This window comes from Pseudopipra pipra, chromosome 2 (assembly GCF_036250125.1).
Source record: "Pseudopipra pipra isolate bDixPip1 chromosome 2, bDixPip1.hap1, whole genome shotgun sequence".
In the NCBI taxonomy this organism is placed as follows: Eukaryota; Metazoa; Chordata; class Aves; order Passeriformes; family Pipridae; genus Pseudopipra; species Pseudopipra pipra.
The window spans coordinates 68,964,986-68,988,378 of NC_087550.1; the positions used below are offsets into that span (position 1 = coordinate 68,964,986).

The window sequence follows — 23,393 nt, forward strand, 5'->3', positions numbered from 1 at the left end:
GGATGATCCTGATTCAAAGCATCCCAAAACAAAATATAAGCAGGTGTTAATGCCATACTGTGTGCCAAGTGCTGTTTTTAACATAAAAACCAGTTGGCTTTAGAATCTAGCACAAAGAAGTGATGATGTTCCAAAAGCCAGGAAGCAAATCTTTCCCAGTGAAATCCACATGCAAATGTAAATATAGAAGTTGAAATTTTGGCCTCTCTCAACTTGGTGGCAAAATTCCCTGCAGTTTTTCCCATGTAAGACTCAGGCTAATAATTTCAGCTGTATAGGACAGGTGATGCAGAAAAAGTGTAAATACATGTACTCTAACTTTTAGATCATGCATTTCATTTGAATGTAGTTTTCTTCCATATTATTCTTTCCATTATCACTCTTGTCCGTTGTCCATAATGCCTTTCTTTAAGGACAGTATTATTAATATAAAACCTTAGTCTAGTAAGAGGCTAATTACCTGTGATTTCAGTAAGTAAACTTTTTACACCGAACTATTATTAATTTATTATTTTTTTAAACATTTACTTTTACAATAATTGTATTTTCACAGCACATAGTAGCTCTTACCACCCACACTTCAAGAGCTGGACTCAATGATCCTTGAGGGTCCCTTTCCATTCATTCCATTCTGTGATTCTAAAACAAAGCTTTGATGCCCTTGGTGAAGCATGAGAGCCATGTTGGGAGCAGCAGGTGGCAGTGCTGTCTCTGCTCTCTGTTTTTAAAGCACTGCAGTACCACAGCTGGAAGAAGCCATTTCATGAAGAATGTTTAATAATTCAGGTTCCTGCAAACAGAGGCACTCCTGCTTATGGGCAGTAGGCCAACTAGCCTCATCAGGGTGGTGTGAACTTACCCTCCAGACTCTTTTTCCATGTGAAATTCCTCCAAGTCATATATATACCATTTGCTCCAGTGCATGTAGCCAGAAGTATAGTATAGGTATATAGCAAGCAGTACAAGTGACTTTTCAATGCTTTTATTTTTAACACAAATTTATTTACATGAAAGTGATTGAAGGGTATATCTTTACTGATTTTGTTGGCATATTCACTGGCAGGCACAGTTGCCACCTAGCTCTTCTAAAGGTTATCTGCAGTAAATAGAGTAGCAGTGTCAAAGACTGGAGCAAACACTACTATTGCAGTAAGGCTTCAGCACATAACTAGAAGTCCATCAGGAAGCCAGTAGATGGGACACCAGACCATGCCTACGTCTGCAAGCTCTGCTTGCAGTCCATGGATCTGAGGTCATGTGAGACTGGCTGGCTTGTGCCAATGTGCTAGAGGCTCAGGAGTAGGTTATCTTGCCGACAGAGCCAACTGAAGTGGTCCAAGACCCAAAACACATGATTAAAGTTTAGGCAATGTAGATAACCAGGGGTCCAAAACCAGTGCTCACTAAGTTATGCTCTGCTGTTTATCAGTACAGGTATGCCAAATAGGACATCTGCTGCCTGCAGGGAGTTAGAGCAGGACTGGAGGAGGAGCAGAGACATAGGGACAGACACTGCCTTAGCTTATTTGAGAGTGATGGGGAAAGGAATGATGTGTTGCAAACACATGATGAGAGTAAGACACAAGGCTAGGCTTTTGTGATGAGTGTGATTAAGTGCCATTATCCTTTCTTTTTTTTAATCCTCTTTTCTTCTCCCTGTATTTTGAACAACCAAGACAAAAGCAGAACCAATAAAAACAAGAAATGTCATCTGTGAGGTCCCTGTTATCCCAAGAGCACTCACATAAAGAATGAATTAGGCCTCTGGAGTTCACAGGAAATAATATAAAAGGCATAACTATAAACTGAGAAAATAAGTGAAGTTGTTTTTTTTTTTTTTTGAAAGAATGAGATGTGAATCACTGAGGTCAACAGCTTCAAGACATGTTTAACTAGATGTCTGCATAATCACCAAAGTATTTCTGTCAGCTTCATTATTACATAAATATGGATCTGGTTTTATCTTTAATTTGAACTCCTCAAACAGGACATCTGAGTTATCTGATGGGCAGTATATTTGATGTACTGTCACCAAAATAAAGAAAATCCTTGGCCTTTTTTTGTTACACCCTGAAAAGACATACCAGTCAAACTGGAAGTTCCCCTCTGAGATTAATTCTAAAATTTATTCCTGTTAGTAAGGATGTCTTATGAAATACTTTTTTCAGAAGGGATTTGGAGAAGAAGTGGTGTTTTGGTGAATCATCTGAGGAAGTCATTCCTTTGTGAGGACACATGGAAGTGGGAGAAGGAAATGAGCAGAAGATGTTGACCCAAGGATCACTGCCAGGACTGAGAAAGGGGAGGTTATTTGTGCATCATCCTGCTTTGGACTCAGATGTGCTGCATCTGGTAATGGGATAAACTGGCAGTATCAGCACAGATCAGCATTAAGTGAGGGAAATTAAATTAAGTGAACACATACACACAGAGGCCTGGAGAAATTGCAGAACAATCTTCAGATTTTTTTTTTAGTATTTTCAGAGAATAACAGAATACTTAAGGTTGGAAAAGACCTCTAAGATCATTGAGTCCAATTGTTAACAAGATTTTGTTCTTTCCTATTCTGTGTGTTAATTATTACTACCCTTATTATATTCCTTACTTGCAACCATGTACTACACTGCTGAATCAGGATCACAATGGCTTTAAAAATGTGTGACTAAAAAAAAAAATTCAGAAAAAAAAATATGTAAAGCTCAGCGGAGGGAAATACGGGAGAGTCCCGTCTGAAGTAGAGGAACTATTTATTTTATGATGTGCCTGCAAACTACCTCATTCTCACAGGCACGTGGAAAGAAGAAGCTAATGTTAAAGGGCAGACTGAGGAACAAGTGAAAAAATAAACTATGGTACATGTCACAAGAGGTTGTCAGTGCAGCCTTCTGACTAGTTAGCTCACAGAGGCAGCGCGGTCTTTTGATGCTTCCTCTCCCTCTTTAATCAGTCCCTTTAGAACAAGTAGATCTTAGCTTCAAAGGCAGCAGGGCTTGTCAAAGAAGAAAGCTGCCCACTCCTCAAACCATGGATGGCAGCTTTATGTCCCACAGTGGTGGTTCCCGTGGGAAACTGCACAGCACTGGCAGGGTGGGTGTGATTACACAGCACCTCCTGTGCTCAGATGTCTTTGAAGGGCTTATGGGATCTCCTTGTATTAATATCGATCCTCTCCATTTGACAGGATTTCCAAAGACAGGAAAAGATACTCTCTAAAGCATACTTCTTAGCTTGATCCCTCACTGTAAAGTCTAGATGAATCCACAGGCTTGCTGCATTTGAATTGGTTTTGTCTAGTTCTTTAGATAATAAGGTTTTCTTAATTAAAGTGATTGACATATTTTCCTAATAAATGCCTGTAATTTTTTTTTTTCTATTCTACCTACAAGACTTTTCCCAGAACTTACCTGCAGTAAAGTGAGTAGAGAGTTTTGTATAGGAAAGCTAAGAAAGCTGCAATGTTTAGTTTGTCCACAAAACACTTTGTTAGAGAACATCATTAATAATGACATTTGTTGACTGGGGAGAGAGAAGGTTAGGTGAATTTCAGTATGTTCCAAATCCAATTTATTGATTCTGCAGCCTGTCATTTCTGGAAAAGTTCCCCTCCTCCCCCCCAAAAAAAATCCTTAAAGCAGCACATCTTGTTTCTTTGTTTTAACTCCAATTTTCCAATTTCACACGACTGCAATTTAAATGTGAACATCACTGATATTTCAACAAAAAATTGTCGTTTGTTATACTTTTCTTCTGATATATTACAGAAATTGTATATCTCAGTGTACATACTTCCCAGTTGGTGACTCTCCTGGATTTCCATCGTGCTTCAGCAACTACTTGCAAGTGCTGCAATCCTATTTGCAGTCTGAACTATAAGCCTGTGAATCACCTCTGATGTATGACTTATAGGCTTATTTTCACAGTGTTTTAGAGACCAGCTATGCCAATCTAAGAAGTTTTCCAGAATGCAAAGCAGATCATGAGTGGTGTGTCTGATAACACGTCCATGAACAATGTGTTCACAGATGCTTCTCTGGTCTTCAACAAAATATGTGTCAAACAGCAGTATTAGAATCTGACACTATTCTTGTTAAAGCCATATTTCCATGAGCTTTGAGTTCAGTTAGAGCTGACTCAGGCAGGATAGGTGAACTTGGTAAATCATGAAGTCAGAAAAAAGGAGGGATGGAATTAATCCCAAGAGACCATCCTCCAATCCATGTCTGCACTGAGGCAGGATAAGAAATCTTGGACTAATCCTGGCAGACATCAGTGTAATACACTGATAATGATTCCAGTGAAGGAAATTCCACAATATGCTTATGTACAATATTTTAATATTTCAGTACCCTTCCTGTTACAAAGAGTTTTTATCACATAAACCAAGAATTTTGGATAAATACTTACCAGATTCCCTTTTTTTTTTCTTTCTAAACAGATACAGCAAAGTTGCTCAACACCCTCTACTTCAAAAATATATAGATTTTATATCTGTATCATGTATGGAAATACACTTCCACATTAAAGCTAAGCCAATCTGAATGTCAGCTGCTGCCAAAATGAACCACCCTATATTTTTCCCTATTTTTTCCCATCCCTTATGAGACTGTGATGAGCCAGATCAGAGGATAAAGTGAGAAGCATTCAAATAAATAATACAATTAGTTTTCTGCTGATTTAGTTCATTGGACCAAGCCCTAGGGAGAGCATCAGACAAGCACCAGTGGTTGGACTGGCTTAGCTGTGATTTAAAGTAACTTCTCTTTTCTAGGCTAAATAAACCTCCTTGCACCTCTTTCACTGGCCATGCTTTCTAAGCTTGTTGTTGTTCTTAGGATCCCCTGAATCCTCTCCAGTTTTTCTGTATCTTTTTCATATATGTTATATTTAATATGTTTCTGTATCCAAAGAATGTTAAAATGTATGATTCTGTTATGAGTGAACATTCCAACAGAAGAGTAAAAAAGATTAGTTGTTGCTCATATGCTCTTCTGCCTGTTTTTCCATGCCTAATTTGTGTGTGCCGTTTCTGTGACTTTGCCTACCTATGTAATAATTATGCTTACAAGGTGGATGGATAAACACAAGTGTGTCACTCTGTACTGAGCTTTTGCAGTTTAAGGAAGGTCATCCCAAGCTGCACCCTTCCCTGCCTGGTCACTGCTCATGTGGCCATCTCATCATGTTTAATTTTAACTTAAGACATCATCTAAATTTCAGAAGAACCTCAGACAAGAGTTTCTTTAGGTGGAGAAGATAACTTCTCTTAAGTTTCCTTCAGTTTTTCCCTGTGCATACACTGACCTACATTGAGAGTAGGCACATGACAGATTCTCAGTCAGTCTTTCATGTAATTGGAACTCTTTGGGGGTTAATGGCTTCATACAACTATAATTTCATGGCACTCTAAAGGAATAAGATGTTAAGATTTGCTGTATTCTGTCTTTTATATATTTATAAATAATTTATATTTCCCAGTATGGATTAATTCCTGATTTATATTCATATATTTCTCTCCACACATGATCTAGAGTCTTGAAGCATTTGTTTTTTGCTTTTAAAGCCATCACCACCTGAAACCCTGTAGTGAACTGAAAATTTAAGTTTTTACTATAGTAGTTTCTCACTCTTATCATTGTAAAAACGTGGAAAATGGGAAGCCCGAGGATACAGAAACAGCTAAGCTAAAGCAATAAAAGTCCCAAATATATGCAGTCTTTTAAATCCCATCAATTGTTAACAAGTGTGAGTTGGTGCTAGGGTGCCTGCTGTGGATGAAACCCATGCTGTAGAGAAGAGTGCACCAATGATGGCTCTATCATTGACTTGTATCCCACCACAGACTGCAGTAACCTGTGTATTGCTCTGTGTAAACAGATCCTGTCGGAGACAGCTTGTTCAAAAACATTCAGAAATGCCTGATCTGAAAGTAAGGATTGCTGGGCTTTCTGGTTCTTCCTGTGAAAGCTCTCATGGGGGTCTCAGAGTACAGGAACAAGAGAAGCCTATGGACAGGCTCTGGATACTCAGAGACAATGTGGATGATGGGGACCTTTGGGCCAGGTCTCTCCACTACTGGCTTCTTTGTGGTGTAATTACATGGAGGAAGGAACCCCACCCACCTTTGTATGCTGCCTACCCTCCTGTGAGAACCTAGTGAGATTTTGAAGCCCATCTTTCCATGTCTTTACAGGAATTTCTCAGGGACTGACTGCACTTTGACTCAGACCAGAAGCAGATTCTCCAATTCAGCTTCCTCCCTCAATATTGCACTTTTTTTCTGGAATGTGCATGCAGCTCCAGGTCCTCTGCCAGAAGCACCCACCCTAATGGAGATTATTCAGGCTGATGGCTACTGGGAGAGGAGAAAGCTCACTGCTTTCCAAGTGCCACTCCAACATCCAACACTAATGCCAGCCCCATCGTGTTCTCATTCCAGCAAGCACCACACACAGTGTGACCAAAGATCACCATTTTCCAGCATCAGTGTGGCATCCATGCTTAGGAAATAAACTGGAGTGGACTTTTTTTATAAAGTTCTGGAAAATTGGCACCCTGCACTCTTTTCAGGCGAGATGTTCTCCTAGCTGACCTGTGAGAATACAAGAGGAAGGAAGGGTGGCCATAGACCTACCAGTATTAGTCACTTGGAGTCGGTGAGCAAGCTCACCCCACGTCTGACTTTATCTGGAAGCAGCATCACATTAAATCATACTGCATTCCATACAATAGCTACGAATAGATACTTTCATCCCTTCCTTAGCCATGGTTTCTTTCCCACCTTTCCCATGAACACATGGAGAGTATGCAGAAGTTTGACCAGAAGCCCTTTCTTCTTCTTCCATGCCCTTGAATATTTCCCCTTTGCTGACGTACAGTCTCAGGGAAGGCTCTACAGCTCATGTCCTCCTGGGACACAGGAATGAAAACTCAGTTTGGATGCATGATGCAAAATTGCAAATTTTGGAGCAGCTGCTTTAACAGGTGCCAACTAGCAAAGGTGTGTGTACCTATAGGAAAAGACTGGGGGTACTGTCAATGTGTGAGAACAGTCTGATCCTAGGAAGGAATTATGTATTTGGGATTGTTGGTTTGATTTAGGGTTTTTCTTCTCAGCCACATCTTAAGAGCACCCATCAACCTGCTCCAGATGTGCCAAACATCTGGACACAGCACCCATGGGTATTTTGAGTTGCTCTCTGCTGTGCAGAGGAGCAGGAAGAAGCAAGCCAAAAGCTGCCAGCAAGGAAAATAAGGGCAGACAAAAAGCCATGTAATCCTGGCTCAGGGAGACATGCCGAGCAGCCTGTGTTGGTGCCTGCCAAGGGTCAGCATGCACCAAGTGATCAGAAAACACAAGAGGACTATGGCACAGGGTGTGGACCTTACTGCGAGCCAAACTTGGTACTGATTTAGGCTCCGTTGCAGAGGCTCTCTGGAATGGCTGGTTACTCCTCTGTCAAACAGCTCTGTGCACATTGCCTGCACTCCAGTATACCAGCTCCTTCTAAAACACTGAACAGCTGGAGCAGCTACCTTTCATTTTGTGGAGGTAAGTTAGGGAGAGGGGCCTCTCCTGTCCCAGCCTGCTGCTGCTGAGGGAGGCATGGAAGTTAGCACTAATTCTCCCTTCCCAGACAGAAGGGATTTCTTAGCTTCTCAGCAACACAGGAAAATTCAGTGTTGCTGGAAAGCATGTTTCTGGGACCTGGGAAAAGGAGACCTGGGAGGAATCAGGGGACCTTAGAAGATAGGAATATGTAAGGACTTGGAGTCTCTTTCTTCCCCTTCTTCTTTTCCTTTCTTTCTCTCCTTTCCCTGTCCCACAAAAATGTGCTTTTCCAGCATCCTTGTGAGACATGTCATTTTTCATACAGTCATATATCTTCTCTTTTCTCTCCTCCTTCACTGTTGCCATATACCTTCACTAATTGATTTTGACTGGAGATGCTTCCCAAATTTGCATGGAGTAGAAAAGCATGAGGAAATATGCCTGGCCCTTGTTATCACAGGAAGGAATGGGGCAACGCAGGGCTGGCCTGGTCTGGGAAGTGTGGGGGGGTGTCCTGTTGCCAAGGGTAGTAAGGCGAGATAGCAGGAAGCTGTGCGGAAAATCTCCTCAGCATCAGCCACCCTGTTCCTCCTTAGGAGCCCTTCCTCTGGGAGCAGCAGCTGTAGGAGAATGCAGAAGCACAAAGCAGAGATGGGTGGATCAATCTAAAAACCACACAGCTTTATTTTTTCTTTCATAGGCAGCACAGGCAGCAAACAGCCTCCTAAAAGCTGCCGCCCAAGGCAGCTGCCCATTTTTTCTTACGCAGTGAAACAACATTGCATTGGCCCTACTCTGTGGATTGCTGGTTGCGTGGTAGTTTCACCCCACTGCAATTGTGCTGGCATTTTAGGATGTGCCATAACATTTCAGTATTCTTTCATGTGAGATTCATTTAATCAGTTGGGGGAAAAAAAGTGTACCTCCTCTGTCTTTGGACTCCCCCACTCCCGCTTGAGTTAAACAAGATACCAGACCCAATCAAGGAAAGAATGAAGGAAAATAAATCTCTAAAGAAAACACAGGCTTCAAAACAAACTTCAAAACTGCCCAATTTGATAAAAAATGGAAATAGTCAGATGGCAGAAGTGGAAAAATTCTTCTAATTGTGGAAAGGAGAAATAAGAATGGTTTATTTCCTTGTTATATAAACCCCAAAGTCATAGTGCTGGCATTGTACCATGCAAATCAGCTACCAAAGTCAGGAAGATCAGCTGCATGAGTTGGTAGTACCACTAACACCATCTATTCTCACTGAATATGACCTTTTTAAAAAAATAATGCAAGACTCAAACATCATATTATTTTAATTACAGTTAACTCTATTGTTCCTGCAACATCCAAGGCCACACAAGGAGGGACATCTTCCAACTACTGCAGGGAGAGAAAAGGTAAATAAAATACTGTCTACTACATCTGGAAGTAGGTTTCATTTTTAGGTGAATTGTTTTAAAGCCTGCCAATACTGAAGAGTCAACATGGGTGATCATTACTATCATTTTGTGAAAGTAGTTATTTTTCTTGATTTGTAATTCTTCCTGCATCTGGTTGAATCTTCTATGCTGAAGATGAGTAATCATAGGGAAAAATAGTGTCATTATAAATTCTAAACCACAAAATTCTTCAAATGCTACTTATGTAAAAAGGACCAATTTAAATCAAATCATTAGCTTCTGCTTAGATGTTCAATTAGAAGTGTAATAATATAAATGTTTTATGTATTCACAGCTCTTGTCTTCAAATTTAACCTTTCTTCCATTTTTGCTGTTATTTCTCCCTTTCATAAATGTTGGTGTAATTAAGCCCATTTTCTCTTTAGAGGTGAATATACAATCACAGTTAAAAATTCCTCAGTATGTTTTACAGCCTGAAACTTGTAATACTCAATCTCACAGCTAATAACTACCTTGACATGTTTTATAATTGCTCTGTAAATCAGAGACTGCTGCATTTAAAGTGTAATTTTAGGCTGTTTTGCAATATTCTTTGGCACTTTTGAAATATATCAGGATGGAAAACACATGATCTAGCTAGGTACAACCACAGATGAAGGAAAATAGTCTTCTCCAGTTGCTGGAGTGCTCCAAAAGAGATGCTCAAGAGCAGCAACGTGTGTCCCTGATGGGATACCTAGGCTGCCTCAGTGACCTCAATGAGGCTCGTTGTCTTGAGCATGTGTTGCTACCCAGCAATCAAGAAGAGGGGGAAAAATCAACCCATGGCACAAGCTTGCAGAATAAGCAATCCATTACTCTGTCGCTTTTGTAATGGGATTTATTGTTGAAATCATTCCAGGGTGATTATGGCTGGGAGGGACTAAGCCCAGAGCAGGTGAGCAAACGTCTGCAGTGAAAGTGGGAGGAATGATTCTCACACAGCGTCTCCAAGTACCTTTCTCGAGTCTTCTGCAGTTGCTGACAGGTAAATTATGGAAACCAACAAAATTAGGTGATTTTTTTTCTCCCAACACCTTCTTTTCTTTCAAGAATGTTGCTTTATTATTCATTCTGGTTTTACTGTATATGCTTTAGGTGTTACTTTAGCTCTTCCTGTGCATACAAAAGTTTGAAATGGAGTCTTTGAAAATTTCCTAGGGGTTCCAAATCCTGGAGTAATAGTTTAGATGCAGAGAGGCTCTTTTATCCCTTAGTTAATGGTTAAGCTTGTTGTCTACTATGTTTTAGTACCATATCTCCACACTGGACCACCTCTGCAGCCTTGCTGGGACTGAATATGGCCTCATATCTGGGCTTGCTCTGAAATGATCAGGAGGATGATTTTTCTGGGTACCTTTCCATGAACAGTGCAGCAGCCCAGCACAGTGACTAATGCCTCATTTGCACCACTGGAGTTCCACTGGTAATTAATTAAAATTTCCACATCCCTCACATGTGCTCTCACTAATTTGTTTTCCACTAATCAAACTCTGAATTTATGCTAATCAAGTTTTATCATCTCCCCAAATAGTGCAAGTCTTATGATGACATCTGGCTACATTTTGGCCATGTAATATAGACATCGTGGCTGCTCCTTGATTAAGAGAGCAATGTGTGCTACAGGCTGCCACAATCTGCCAAAAACATCACCAAGGAGAAGTTATGGCAAAGTCTATGCACATAAAGAAAACCTGTGTGATCTCCCACACCCACTGCTATTATTCATACTGGAAGTCATGCCAAATAGGAACCTTACAGCCACCTGCTACTAGTCCAGGTAACCTTATTTCTTCAGAAAATAGAGTAGGAAGCTACAGTGAGATGAAGAAAATCTTTGGGAACATGTCTGTGAGGCATCCCAGGGAGGAGTGGTGGTACCCTGGGGTGTAGAGATGGTTTACAGGTTACTGAGGCTGGCTGTGTCACCTTCCTCTACATCTCCTCCTCCTGAACTGTGAACCTGAGGCAGCCTAGTATGGTGTAGCCCCTTCCACTGCCAGTATCTGAGTGCTGACACCAGTAAAACAGGTAAAGGCTATAGTGTTGGTGAGAGCTAAAATTTGCACTGGGTCAACAGGAATTTCATGGAACTGTGGTGTCTTCCCACTTTGTTATAGATCAGGCCTCTTCACACTGCTCCATAAATGATGTTGAAACTGCAATAATCATTCAGCAACATGACTTTTGACTTCAAACATGCTTTTGCTACTAATGGAGCAGCTTGAACCATGTTCATAGTATGTTTCTATGGAAATGATTAATCTTTCTTGAATGCAATCCTACGGGAATATCCCAGTTATACCTGGTATCTCTGTCTTACAGATCATTTAAGCAAACAGGCATCTACATTATAAGTTTAAATGAACACTGAGGTCTTGCCTTTGGGAATAGCACTGCTAATTTAGTAAAGCAAGAAGGACAGTGTAATGTTGACCTGGTGCATTGACTTGTAGCAACCTTTACCAGAATATGGCTGGGCACATTCAAGATTTGCTGTGGGGAAATTGAAAAAAGGAAACAAGAGCGATGTTAGCTTCTCAGAGATTGCACTGCCATTGTCACTAGTTGTGTAAGTAAGTGAATAAGAGAACTTCTATAGGCTAGAAATTTCTAGAATGATACATTTCATAGTGCAATCATTGATTATTACATTTGCTGTGTGTTATTGCTGTCTGGTTCAATAACTGTTGTTGGGATGAATGTGGGAAGGTAGGCTTGAGGAAATAGTGGTCCAGAATTACAGGATCCCAAGATTTATGGCTGTAGGGCTGGTAACCAACTATTAGAGACCATTTGCTAAGATTCTCACATTTTTACTGTACTTAAAATATCCCAATAGAGGGAAAAGGAGCAGGTCCTGCACTTAAAAGTTGTTTCCAGATCCCCAGCAACATCAGAATCTCTGTAAACAGAGCATATTGGCACCTGCCTCCTGTTTTCTCATCTTAGCACAAGCCATGAACAAAGTTACTTAAAAGCTGTCACAGAGAAAAGGAAGCCTGGACTCTGTATTTTGTCTTAACTTTTTGTATGTCTTTAGAGCAAAAGGAGCATAAGGCTAGGGCCAAAATTGCTTTCAATTGCAAACATACAGCTTGCAGGTGTGGGCAGAATTTAGCCTAAATTAACTGGAGGAAAAAGAAGGAAAAAAGCAGTTTGAAAATGTGATGTCAGCAGGCGAAAATAGACTCTGTGGGGCACTGGTTTTCTGAAGTCTTGTTCTGTAATCAACACAGCTCATTACTGTAGATGCACATGATGTTGCAAATGGCATTTGGATGAACATATTTTGTCTTTCCACCATGCTCACTAGTTATCAAATTGTCTGCCCAAATTGCTGGACCATGCATATTGTGTCAAAGAAGAGGAAAGCAGCAGGTTCCCTTTGTCAGGGTGGACAGCCTGTACCAAAATCTCAGTCACTGATTTTCAACCTTCTTCTGTTTAGACCCCTAGGAATTCTCCTGTGGAGGTACAGGACTTTGTATAGATGCCTCTTCCCCCTGCAGTGATAATCATATTGCTTTCTTTCCCCCCACAGTCTACAGTGCACACCTGACTCCGAAATCTGCGGACCACAGTTTGGAAATTGGTCTCCCAAGGAATTATGCGCATTTACAGTTTCACTTCATTCTTTTTTTAACCAAAAGTCACTTTTTCTAATATCTCAGTTCAGTCCTTAAATAGCATTATTATTGTAATGCATGGACAATCCATCCTGCAATCAAGGAGGAAGTGACCACATATCTGAGATCAGCACAGATCACACATCACATTGCAAGGCATATCACAAGTTCTGACTCCCATCTGAATTCACTTTGGAGTCTCATCATGGGATTAAAGGCAGCTGGATCTCTGTCTCACTTGAGGAGGAGGAAGAAATGAGAAATGGAATGGGATTATGATATCCCAAAGGTAAAGGAAAAAGATGACTGAAAAAGGACTGACTTTAGAGTCTTAATATCTTTTAGTGGTCAAACACTGGCACAGATTTCTCAGAGAGGCTGTGGGCTCTCTGTCCTCAGAGATATTCAAAACCCAAGTGGACACAGAGCTAGACAGTCTGCTCTGGGTGGCCTTGTTAGAGCAGTCAAGTTGGACAAGATGATCTCTGAGGCTCCCTTCCAATTGCAGCTGGTCTGTGATTCTGTGGTTCTGGAATTTAAATATTTTCTTCCGTTTCTCTGGAGGGAAGAATGAGCTGAAAGAACAAAAGTAAAAGTTAGCAAAATCTTTCCCTTTTTCAGTCCAATAGCATTGACTTCTATTAACCTTTGAACCATTGCCAACCTTATCAATGTAAGCACTCCCGTTATGTGGGCTGGATATTATCAGCACCAAAGGTAACTTTTCAGCACATCCAGACTACCTCTGAGATTTCCCTCAGTGTGGAAATACGTGGGGCAAGGAAGAAGAACTGATTTGCATTCTGGTTCTCCCTCCCCATGGGGTCAGGATTTGGCCAAAGCACACATTTCACCCAGGAACTAAGAAAAGTGCTGGGATGTTTTACGTAGATGCAAGTTATGCATGCATGAGTGAGGAAACTGTGGCATATTCATAGAGAAATGTGTGCGGGAATAGGTTTAGTAGCCACGCTGAACAGCTGCTCATATTTAAAAGAAAGACAGGACAAGAGTTTAAATGGAAACCTGCACATAATGCAGGTTATCCTGTACAAAATTCTATATGTGTTTGTAGGGCTGAGTTTTAGGCATCTGGGCCTCAGGCTCTTTGTCTATATTCATAATCTAACTCATCACTGCTTCTATAATTTAAGGCACTCTATTACCCAGTGCAATTTTCATCATCAAGTTAAGCACCCGAAGATAACAACCAAAAGCAAAACTGGCTAAAAGCACAGGCAAAATAGGCAAATGTCTGGATTAGTGCTTGCTGGAGAATAATTGACCCCCTCTCCTCTCTTTTTACCTATCTGTGCCCTCCTAAAATTTCACAGCATACTGCTAGCCCTATTCCTCTTTCCCTCTGCTTGTGCTGCTAGATTTAATTTTGCATTTCCAAGGGAACGAAATTCAGTCATGCCTGACAGCTGACAATCAGTGAGCTAGATCTGGAGACAGGCTGGACCAGCTCAGAAAGGAATGTACTCAGCATCCGTGCTGGTGTCATGGAGGAACTCTGTTTCCAGGGAGAGGTGAGGGGAACGGACACAGCCTGAACAAGGACCTTGCAGTAGAGGTTAGAACCACTCAAATCAATGCTTAACTTCACATGTAGACCCATGCTGTTCTCTACCTGGAAGAACTCAGGAGTTATGTAAGTCTTTACAAAATTATTTGAAGCTATTCTGAGTAAAGGGCCGAGGTTCCTAGCGTAAATTTTAGGCAGCACTTAAGCATGGGAGTGCAAGGTTGCAAGCCCAAGAAGACTTGATACTTTGTTGTGTAATCCAGGTTGTTCCCACACTTCAGACAGACATTACTTAGTTACTTCAGAATTATTCTACGGCCCCTAGTTATACTCCTCTGGGGGTCTGCTCCATTCCTGATAGGATGGGCAGAGATTTCTCACTCACAACCCATCGCTAACACATTCATGCTGTTAAAACACTACTTAAGTGCCAAGAGCTGCCTTAATCCAAATTATGGTCTGAAATTCTTAAGGCCTACATTTCCCATGTCTGAATTGTATGTATTGTAGAGACATACAGCAAAAGAAGAAAAAAATAAAACAAACTAACAACAGGTTTTTTTAAGCTAAAACAGCCTCTGCCATCCTGTAGTCTAGTATTGGGATGATTTCTTTCCCAATCAGTAGAGTTATCCATGGATTATTGTGGTTCCACACACCTCTCCATGCTACCAAACATAAGACATTTGAATTAATATATTAGTTTCTACCTGGTAATGAAGTATTGCATATATCAATTACACAACATGAGAACATGACTGCCTAAGTCCTATCTCACAAGTCCCCATGGTTTATGGTACAATTAGTCAGAGGAAAGTTGAAAGTGAAGAAAAAAAAAATTCCAGGCAGAGAAGGAAATGGACAAGACAAGTTGAGCAAGAAAAAAGGCCTAATATTTCTTCCCCCACCCTAGACAGACACACATAAATAATGAGAAAGTGAGTTCCCCTGCTCACTGATCACAACTTATTTGCTGGGTCTCTCTGGGACTTGCACCATCCCTACAAGATGTGGGCAAAGGTACTGTCTTATTTCTTTGCACTGTAAGATGCACTTCACTGTTTAAGCTTTTGTATCCTCACTCTGTGTATTTCAGTAGGTGTATACCACAGTACGGGATATGTGGTTCACATGCTTTAAACTGCTTGTAGCTACTTCCTCAAGATAATCTTAATGCTTTAGTACAAGGCTGAGTGAGAACTTGCCTGTATTAACAGGTACAATTCTGGTCACCATTGCTAGAAAAAGAGGAATCCAATGTGAATAACGCAATGAAAAAATATGAGCACGGTAGGGTTGAATTTGTATTACAAAGGAGAGAACAGCTATTTGGTTTGTTTAACTTAGCAAAATGAAAATCAAAAGGAAATACCATAACTCTTTGTGGATATGTGCAGGGGAGTAAAGAAAGGGGAAGGATGAGGGGAAATGGAGGGGGACAATTTCCAAAGAGAGAGAAGATATATATTCAGTAATGCCAGTATAAAAAAGAAATTGTGTGTATAGACTGGTTGTAAATAATGTATACCTCTACAAGGGGACATTTCTAATAGTCCAAGAAGGGAAGTTCTAGATTATTTTCTAATGTAGATACTAACAGCAGCTCACAGCTCCAGCCAAGAAGCAGGTTGAATTTGCCTAATAGGTCAATGCTTAATAGGAGAGGGAAATAAATATATATAATTCCCAGATCAGCATGATCCAGGAACAAGGAGCCACTGCTCTTCAAAGAGGCAAGATCTTGCCTTGGAGAAAAGCTTGGACTCCAGCTGAGAGTGAATTCAATGCGAGCTGGAAGCTATGAGCAACATGTGCAAGGTAGGGCTGCCAAGTCCTGCCTCCCACTGAGCTCCAAGCTCGGCAAGATTTGGGATAGTAATGCTGCTAATCAGGGAGATGAAATCTTGCCTTCTTATGTGGTAGTGGTTGCACTGGCTTGAAATGCCATTTTCCCACTGATTTCAGTAGCAATAAGAAGGTGCTATGGAACAATAGATGTTTTTTACTTCTATTTGTTTTATATGTGTGTGCATGAATAGTAATTAGAGATAGAGATAGAGATAGACAGAGATAGATAGAGATAATCTTGCAAAGTTATAGCACCTGCAGTACATACTCTCAAGGATTCAAGTCAGTGAGAAAGCAGACGAAATACAGAACAGAAAGGGATGATGATGAAAGGATAAATAAAGTATAAAGAACACAGTGTCATTTCTGGGAATAAAAAGAGGAAGAATTCAAACCTTAGTTATGCTGATGCAATTCATGTAAGCAGAAGCAGGGCAACAAAAATGACCAGCATACTAATCAGTAGCCCAAAACTGAAAGCAAAAAAAGAGGAAAGAAAAAAAAGTAGAGTTTACTTTAAATATAGATAAATATCTACTTCTTCTTTTTCTTTATTTTTTCCCTTCCTAGACAATTACGGGAAATTTTGCCAATGTGATTCATGGTTTGAATGCAAATCATTTGACAGACCAAGTAATTGAGAGAAGCAAGCGAATGATTTTGGATACTCTTGGAGTGGGGCTTCTGGGTACCAGCACTGAGGTCTGCCACAAGGTGACACAGTACAGTAAGGTAAAGTGTCTGGCATTTATAGCACACTCTAAGGTTTAGCTTTAAGAAAAGCAAGCGGAAATTTGGGCTATAAAAGGGAAACTTTGCCATGGCGAAATTCTTTTGTGGATGGAAAAAGAGAGACGGTGTTCTTTCCACTGGAGACAGGGAAACTTCAGTGCTCAAGTTACTTTTCACTTTGGACGGGCAACAGTTTGTGTATCAGTCTGTATCTTAAGATCCCCCTCTGCAAACACAGTGAATTAAGAATCCTTTCCTTTCTTTCACCCATGAGACTTTATTAAAAACATCTGCAAAGTAAACATTACTTATCGCCAGCCTTTCAAATTAAGGGACAGTTAAAGGGATGGAGAATTAGTAGTGGGTTACTTACAGTCCATAAAACATAACTGTTGTCTAAGGTACATTAGCCATGTTTCTCCTCTAGTCTTGCTCTCCTTAAACTAGAGGATTACTTGACCCTGAGGAAAAGCCCTTCCAACACAGGAGTGCATCAATGAGGAGGAATTTAGCCCACTATTTTATTGTTCAGACCTGCCTAGTTGGCCTCATGCTCCAGAGCTCTATGTGCTGATAGGTCTCTTTCCACAGAGAACACTCCTTTCCAAACCATGGTAGTTTATGTCCTTTGATTCATTTTGCAGCACCAGGAGGCCATCTATTGTTTACTCAGGCTCTCACTAAAACACAGAAAACCAAAACCTTTAACTGGACATCTTGCCCGACAAGATGATGACAGTCCTGTCATTTAGGTTGGACTCGATGATCTCAGAGGTCTTTTCCAACCTAATTGATTCTGTGATTCCGAGGGAACTGTTGATGGGTGGTGAGAAGAGATATGAATGGCCAGAGGTTTTGTGAAGTGGCCAAGTGGATGGTGTTAGTCTGCCCCCTGATCTCTGTTTGAGTGGAATAGGACACAAGACAACAGGAAACTGAGTTTATTGTCATACCTTCTGAAAGAACATAATTTTTCACATAAAAAGGAACAGTTAGGTCCCAAGAGGGTATGGTCTGATCTCTGTTATATCAGAGATACAGCACACATTTGTCCCTAGGTTCAGGACTTTGAATTAACTGATGTCAATTTGTTTCAGATCTACAGCTCAGATTTATCCAGTACCATCTGGGGCCGCTTGGATTTCCGACTGCCTCCTCTGTATGCAGCTTTTGTGAATGGAGTGGCTGTAAGGGATGCTCTTTTATTTGCTCTTAAATCACACTAATTGATGCCATTCTTGCTCTAGAGAGAACAGAATGTTCCAAAAAGCTTATTCTGAAGCCTGCTACAAAACTTTCCTACACAGTTCTCCTAATGTGCTTCAACTTCCTTCCAATGAGACTGAGCTTAAGCTGTAATATATATCTGATCCAACTCAACAGCATACCGTACCTTTAATGTGAGACCTGGGACTGTTTTCAAAGGTCAGAACTCTACAGCTTGTTACAGCCTTGCTACAGGTGCTTAGAAAGAGACACTCTAGATGTCACTGATTTCACTGGGATCCAAATTTCATGCCAACTGGCAAAGCGTATCTGCAGAAAAACACAGACAGATGCACATGTAGATACACACACATATACCATCACAAGGCAATTTAATCTTCAGTTACCCATTTTGCAAAAGCCAGTTATATATTTTGGACACATACTTTGTCATTAAAGCAATAACTGACTCCCCAGACATTTGTCTAAATTCAGATTGAGGCTGAAACCATTTGAAATTGAAAGATGCATAAGAGGTGAGGTAGACAAATTTGGCAATTATGCAAAACTAGAAAAGGTGACCAACCAAGGAAATGGTACTATTAAGCCTATTTAAATTAGTGTGACAACAAAATCAGAGGTCCAATTTAAAAGCTCATTTCCAATGTAGAGAAAATTATGTTGGAAATGAGAGCTGGTACCTCTCAGCTCATAGCAGCCCTTGTAATATTCAAATCTGGCCGTTAGCAGGTATATGATCATTTCAGTTTACATCTCGGTCACAGGTCAATTATAAGCACTTACTGAAGACATCAGAAACACAGCTTACTGAGTATTGGACACAACTTTCCTTATCCTGCACCGCAGGGCATCTTCCCAGATGGCATCAAAGTTTTTTGAGGCAGACTGGGTTTTCTTCTATCTGTTCAGAAACACAGTCCTCATAAGTGCATATTCCCAGTACTACAGGGCAAAACCTGAGCACTGGGGAGCCTGAGCACCTTCCCAGTTTGCTCTGAAGTAACACATGGGTGAACAGATGCGAAGGTCAACTTTTCAAGTATTATTGTGCTATTAAAAATGTTGTCTCTGAGAATCCTCTCAGGTCCTTGAGGATTCTCAAAACTTTGCGGGGGAGGGAACATGTCTGATAAGCAGTACATTACAAACACTGCATTGCTGCCTGGAGCTGTCTGCTACCAGAACAGAAGCCATATGCCATGCTGGGAATGCCCAACATCTTCATGAGCAGCTGGGCTCTGGGCAGAGTTAAGAGAAGCACCACTTTGGATACTTTCTCAGGCTAAGCAGCTCATCCCAGTATTAAGTCTGTAGCTTTCTCCTACTCCTAGCAATTCAAGGGAGTCTGGTTCCTTATGTGACAAGTCTTGTTTCAATGTGCTGAAAATTCAGGCTAAAGCCTCCTGCATATTTGCAGGCTTGGAGATAGTTGCACTGGAGAAGTAGTCCTGATAATAAAACTTTCATTGAGCAGTGTGGATTTGACTGCTATAGCTGTATGATGTGAGTCCTAACAGCAGCATCAGAATGGAGCACTGGGGAAGTAATTTCATTTGTTTATATTTCGTTATGTTTTGGGTGAAGTGCAAATTCACCATTCACATAGTGAATGCTAGAACTACTACTTTAATTATACAGGTCTAATTAAAGCAGCAAAAACCAACTGCAGGAGAAAAGAATCACTGTCATACCGGTTTTAGGCTGGTGCAACTTGAATTAGAATTATACTCCTTGCAGGCAAGATTTTTATTGCATTATCACTTCTCAGGAAGCCATGTTGGGAGTAAAGGTCTTAAAGACTTTTGAAGGTTTGCTTTCTAAGGAAAATCGTGTTCTTTTTTATACCAATTACTTTTATACCAATTACAGTCTGACTTGCCAAGTCAGACTTTATTCCTAATGACAAAACAATGCTTCTCTTTCCATTAGGTGCACTCAATGGATTTTGATGACACCTGGCATCCAGCCACACACCCATCCGGGGCTGTGCTCCCTGCTGTGATTGCACTCTCAGAGGCCTTTCCTCAGAAGAAAAAAGTCTCAGGTCTTGATCTGCTCTTAGCTTTCAATGTGGGAATTGAAGTGCAAGGTCGGCTGCTGCGCTTCTCCAGCGAAGCCAGGAATATTCCAAAAAGGTACATAGAAATGTTTCAAGTAGAAAGTTGAGTGGAAGTTTTTTTTTCTCAATGTTAATATACTTCATTACATGTCAGTTAAAATACAGATGGCACAGTTATTCATATTTTCTATGCTGTTTGTCTGGAAATTTAGGAAGGGGTCATCTTAAATGTAAATACACTTACTTGACTCCTTATGGTTTAGTTAATTTCTTTTTGAAAGCATTGACCAATTCATAAGAAGGAGGTGATGGTCTTCCTACTTAAAAAAAAGAGCGGCAAAAGGGCAACATTTAACATTAGAAATCTCAGGCGTTCATGAATACATACAATCACGCCTCACTTCCAAACAGCAGCTTGCTCTCAGCAGAAAGGAGTCATCAGTGTTGGGCTCAGAGCAGAGCCCAAGAAGATGGGGTAAAAGCCTTGAAGTGTGGGATGGCCTAGTTGTCTTCTTGCTATTTTCTGGGCATTCTTTCTATCAATTTTGCAAAACTAGTTCAGAATAACAAAACTTACCTCCCCCGATATGTGTAATTTAGAGATGACTATAAATTATTATAGATTTATAATAATACATAAATTTAAATTATTATTATAAATATTATATTAAATACAAATTTATATGTGAGTTTAAATTTATTTAGAATAATTTATACATGACTATAAACTGTGATGCTTTTGCCGTTATTCTGTTCAGTATGCTTTGAACCATGAACAGTTCTAACATTTCAATTGTTTTCTGGGAAGGACCTATTGCAAGTGGTACTATTCCAGTTTAACTTATTCCTGGGGGAAAGTGACAACTTCCTGCACATGAATTAGGTCCGCACATGAATTCTGAATGTATGTTTCGTTATGGTCCAATCTGTCTTCCACAGCCATGAATAGAAAGCTTGTGTATACAGTGAATTCAGGTTAATTTTTGAAATACAGTCATGAAGATATTTTTGTTTTCACAGGTTTCACCCACCGACTGTGGTTGGTACAATGGGGAGTGCAGCAGCTTGTGCTAAACTGCTAGCTCTTGACCAGCTGGGATGTAAAAATACCTTGGCCATTGCTGCCTCCTATGCAGGTGCCCCACTGGCTAATGCAGCAACCCAAACAAAGCCCCTTCATGTTGGCAATGCTGCCAAGCATGGACTGGAAGCAGCTTGCTTAGCTTCACAGGGCCTTCAAGGAAACAAACAGATCTTGGACATGAAGTCGGGGATAGGTGCCTTTTATACAGATTATAACCCACAGACTCTGCCAACCTTGCAGTCCTATCCCTGGCTGTTGGACCAGCAAGATGTGGCCATCAAACGCTTTCCTGCTCATCTTGGAACACACTGGGTGGCTGATGCAGCATCTTCTGTTAGGCGGAAGCTTGTGGAGAGCAGTGGCAACTTGCTCCCTCTTGATAAAATTGAGAAAGTAATTCTCAAAGTCCCCGAGGTCAAATATGTGAACAGACCCAGCCCAGCCTCAGAACATGAAGCACGACACTCCTTCCAGTTTGTTGCATGCTCTGCTTTGCTGGATGGCAGCGTGTCAGTCCAGTCCTTCACCAACGAGAATATTCACCGGCCATCCCTTCAGGAGCTCCTCCACAAAACAGAGCTGGAGCACCCTCCTGATAACACACCCAGCTTTGAGAGTCTTTACTGCGAAGTGAGTGTCACACTTCGGGATGGCAACATGATCAGTGACCGCTGCGATACGTTCTACGGACACTGGAGGAAACCTCTGAAAAAGCAGGACTTGGAGAAAAAGTTTCAATCCAATGCCCTCAGCGTCCTGCCCGCAGAAGCCACAGAAGGCATTATAGAGACCGTGTACAACCTGGAAAAAGTAGAGGACTGTTCTGTGTTAGCTACCTTTCTATCAGGACAGTCAGCTAGAGAGCTTTCACAGAAGCTGCGCTTTTGAATGTTCCAGCTGACAGCTAGATGCTGTTCACAAAGCAAACACAAAATTCAGGGCAAACTCTTGTTTAGTGACTCAAGCACTTTTAAATAAGACTCCTCTAACACAAGAACCATGTTCAGTCCAGTATCATAGCTTTTCACTAAGTAAATAATTTACTGCGTATGTGCAGAGCTCAGTCAGGCTGAACAGAAGATCCTCTGCTGGCACAGCTGACTTCAGCTATCTTTGTTCCTCTAGAGGCAGAGCACTCACTGCTTGTGCACGACACAAAAATTTCCCTGCTCTTCTGCCAAAAATCTGTGTTCTGCTTCTCCTAAATAACTACATACAGGAAATCCAAATTCTGGAGGAGTATGGAAATGCTGTGTCTGTGAAAATCATCACTGTTAGAAGGACAGGGAATAATAAAGCCTTTATATATATAATTTATTTCTGTAGATTTATCTCTACAGCCTCCTTGAAGAGGCCACCTGTTACAGCTGAGCTTTGACATTTGTGCTAAAATAAGCACAGCACAGAATAGTAGCACTTGATACTCTGCAACACGTCAGGCTCTGCTGTAATGACTGGCCTTGCACTGATGGGCTAAAGGCCAGTGCTCGTCCTGATCACACCAGCTGCCGAGCTACAGGGACAACTCAACACTCCTCGTCATAAAAGCGTTATTTCCCAGTTCCATCTTTTGGCTGCTCTGTGGTACAGACCTGTTCCTGTTTTATTCCCACTCCAGTTACAAGGTACTTGCTCAACATGACACGATTAGCACATGGTGACAGTTTAGATTCCTTCAGGCATGGCAAAGCTTAGGCTACAGTACACTTGGTATGAGTGACAGAGACCTGTGAGCTTCAGAACACTTCTTTTGCGAGGCAATTAAGTGTCCACAGCAAAAATCAATACCCCTTGATAATGAGTTCTGGGAATTTTTTTTTCCTTCAGGAGTATAAAGCCTTGACAGATTGTGCCTCTAAGAGAAGCTGACAACCTTTGTTCACATTTGTAAGATCAAAGCATGTGTTCTAACATATATAAAATCTTCCTCAGGGTACTAAACTATGTATGCAAAAAAATCATGAAATAAAGCTAATTCATTTTACTAATTAAATCTCAAATGGCTCCATTTATTAGAGCAAAACTTGTCTATTTTCCACATACAATGCTTTCATTTGTGCTGGATCTTGGTTTATAAAGTTGGTTTACCTAGGGGCTCTGCAAAAATTTCAGAAGTACATTTCTTATACTTGCTTAGACTTACCAGGGAAGAAAAATACCCAAATAACCACATACTTTCCCCCTTCTGATTATAAAGTAGACTTGATTTACTCATCTATACTGCAAGTAAACAGACTCATTTGCAGCTATTTCACCTGTAATTACAGCTGGGTAAAGGCAAATGTGAACTACTGACGATCATTA

General features: G+C 40.8%; 1 protein-coding gene across 2 annotated transcripts; it reads left to right on the plus strand.

Annotated features, from left to right (window-relative positions):
* The first annotated feature begins 1,256 nt into the window (after window positions 1-1,256).
* On the plus strand, window positions 1,257-23,082 carry ACOD1 (aconitate decarboxylase 1). 2 transcript variants are annotated; one of them, XM_064645953.1, is made up of 6 exons: window positions 9,660-9,970; window positions 12,527-12,900; window positions 16,558-16,719; window positions 17,817-17,906; window positions 19,876-20,081; window positions 21,026-23,082. In XM_064645953.1, the coding sequence occupies exons 2-6, from the start codon at window positions 12,874-12,876 to the stop codon at window positions 21,975-21,977; spliced, it is 1,437 nt and encodes a 478-aa protein (XP_064502023.1). In that variant the 5' UTR covers window positions 9,660-9,970; window positions 12,527-12,873; the 3' UTR covers window positions 21,978-23,082. The 2 variants fall into 2 exon arrangements, with proteins under 2 accessions (XP_064502024.1, XP_064502023.1); XM_064645954.1 differs by lacking the exons at window positions 9,660-9,970; window positions 12,527-12,900 and adding an exon at window positions 1,257-8,940.
* Window positions 23,083-23,393: the final 311 nt, after the last annotated feature.

Coding starts and splice junctions, on each gene's coding strand:
- ACOD1 (XM_064645953.1), top strand. CDS start 12,874: ATGGAATGGGATTATGATATCCCAAAG. Junction 16,720..17,816: donor AGGTGACACAGTACAGTAAG/GTAAAGTGTCTG, acceptor AATTTGTTTCAG/ATCTACAGCTCAGATTTATC. Junction 20,082..21,025: donor GCCAGGAATATTCCAAAAAG/GTACATAGAAAT, acceptor TTGTTTTCACAG/GTTTCACCCACCGACTGTGG.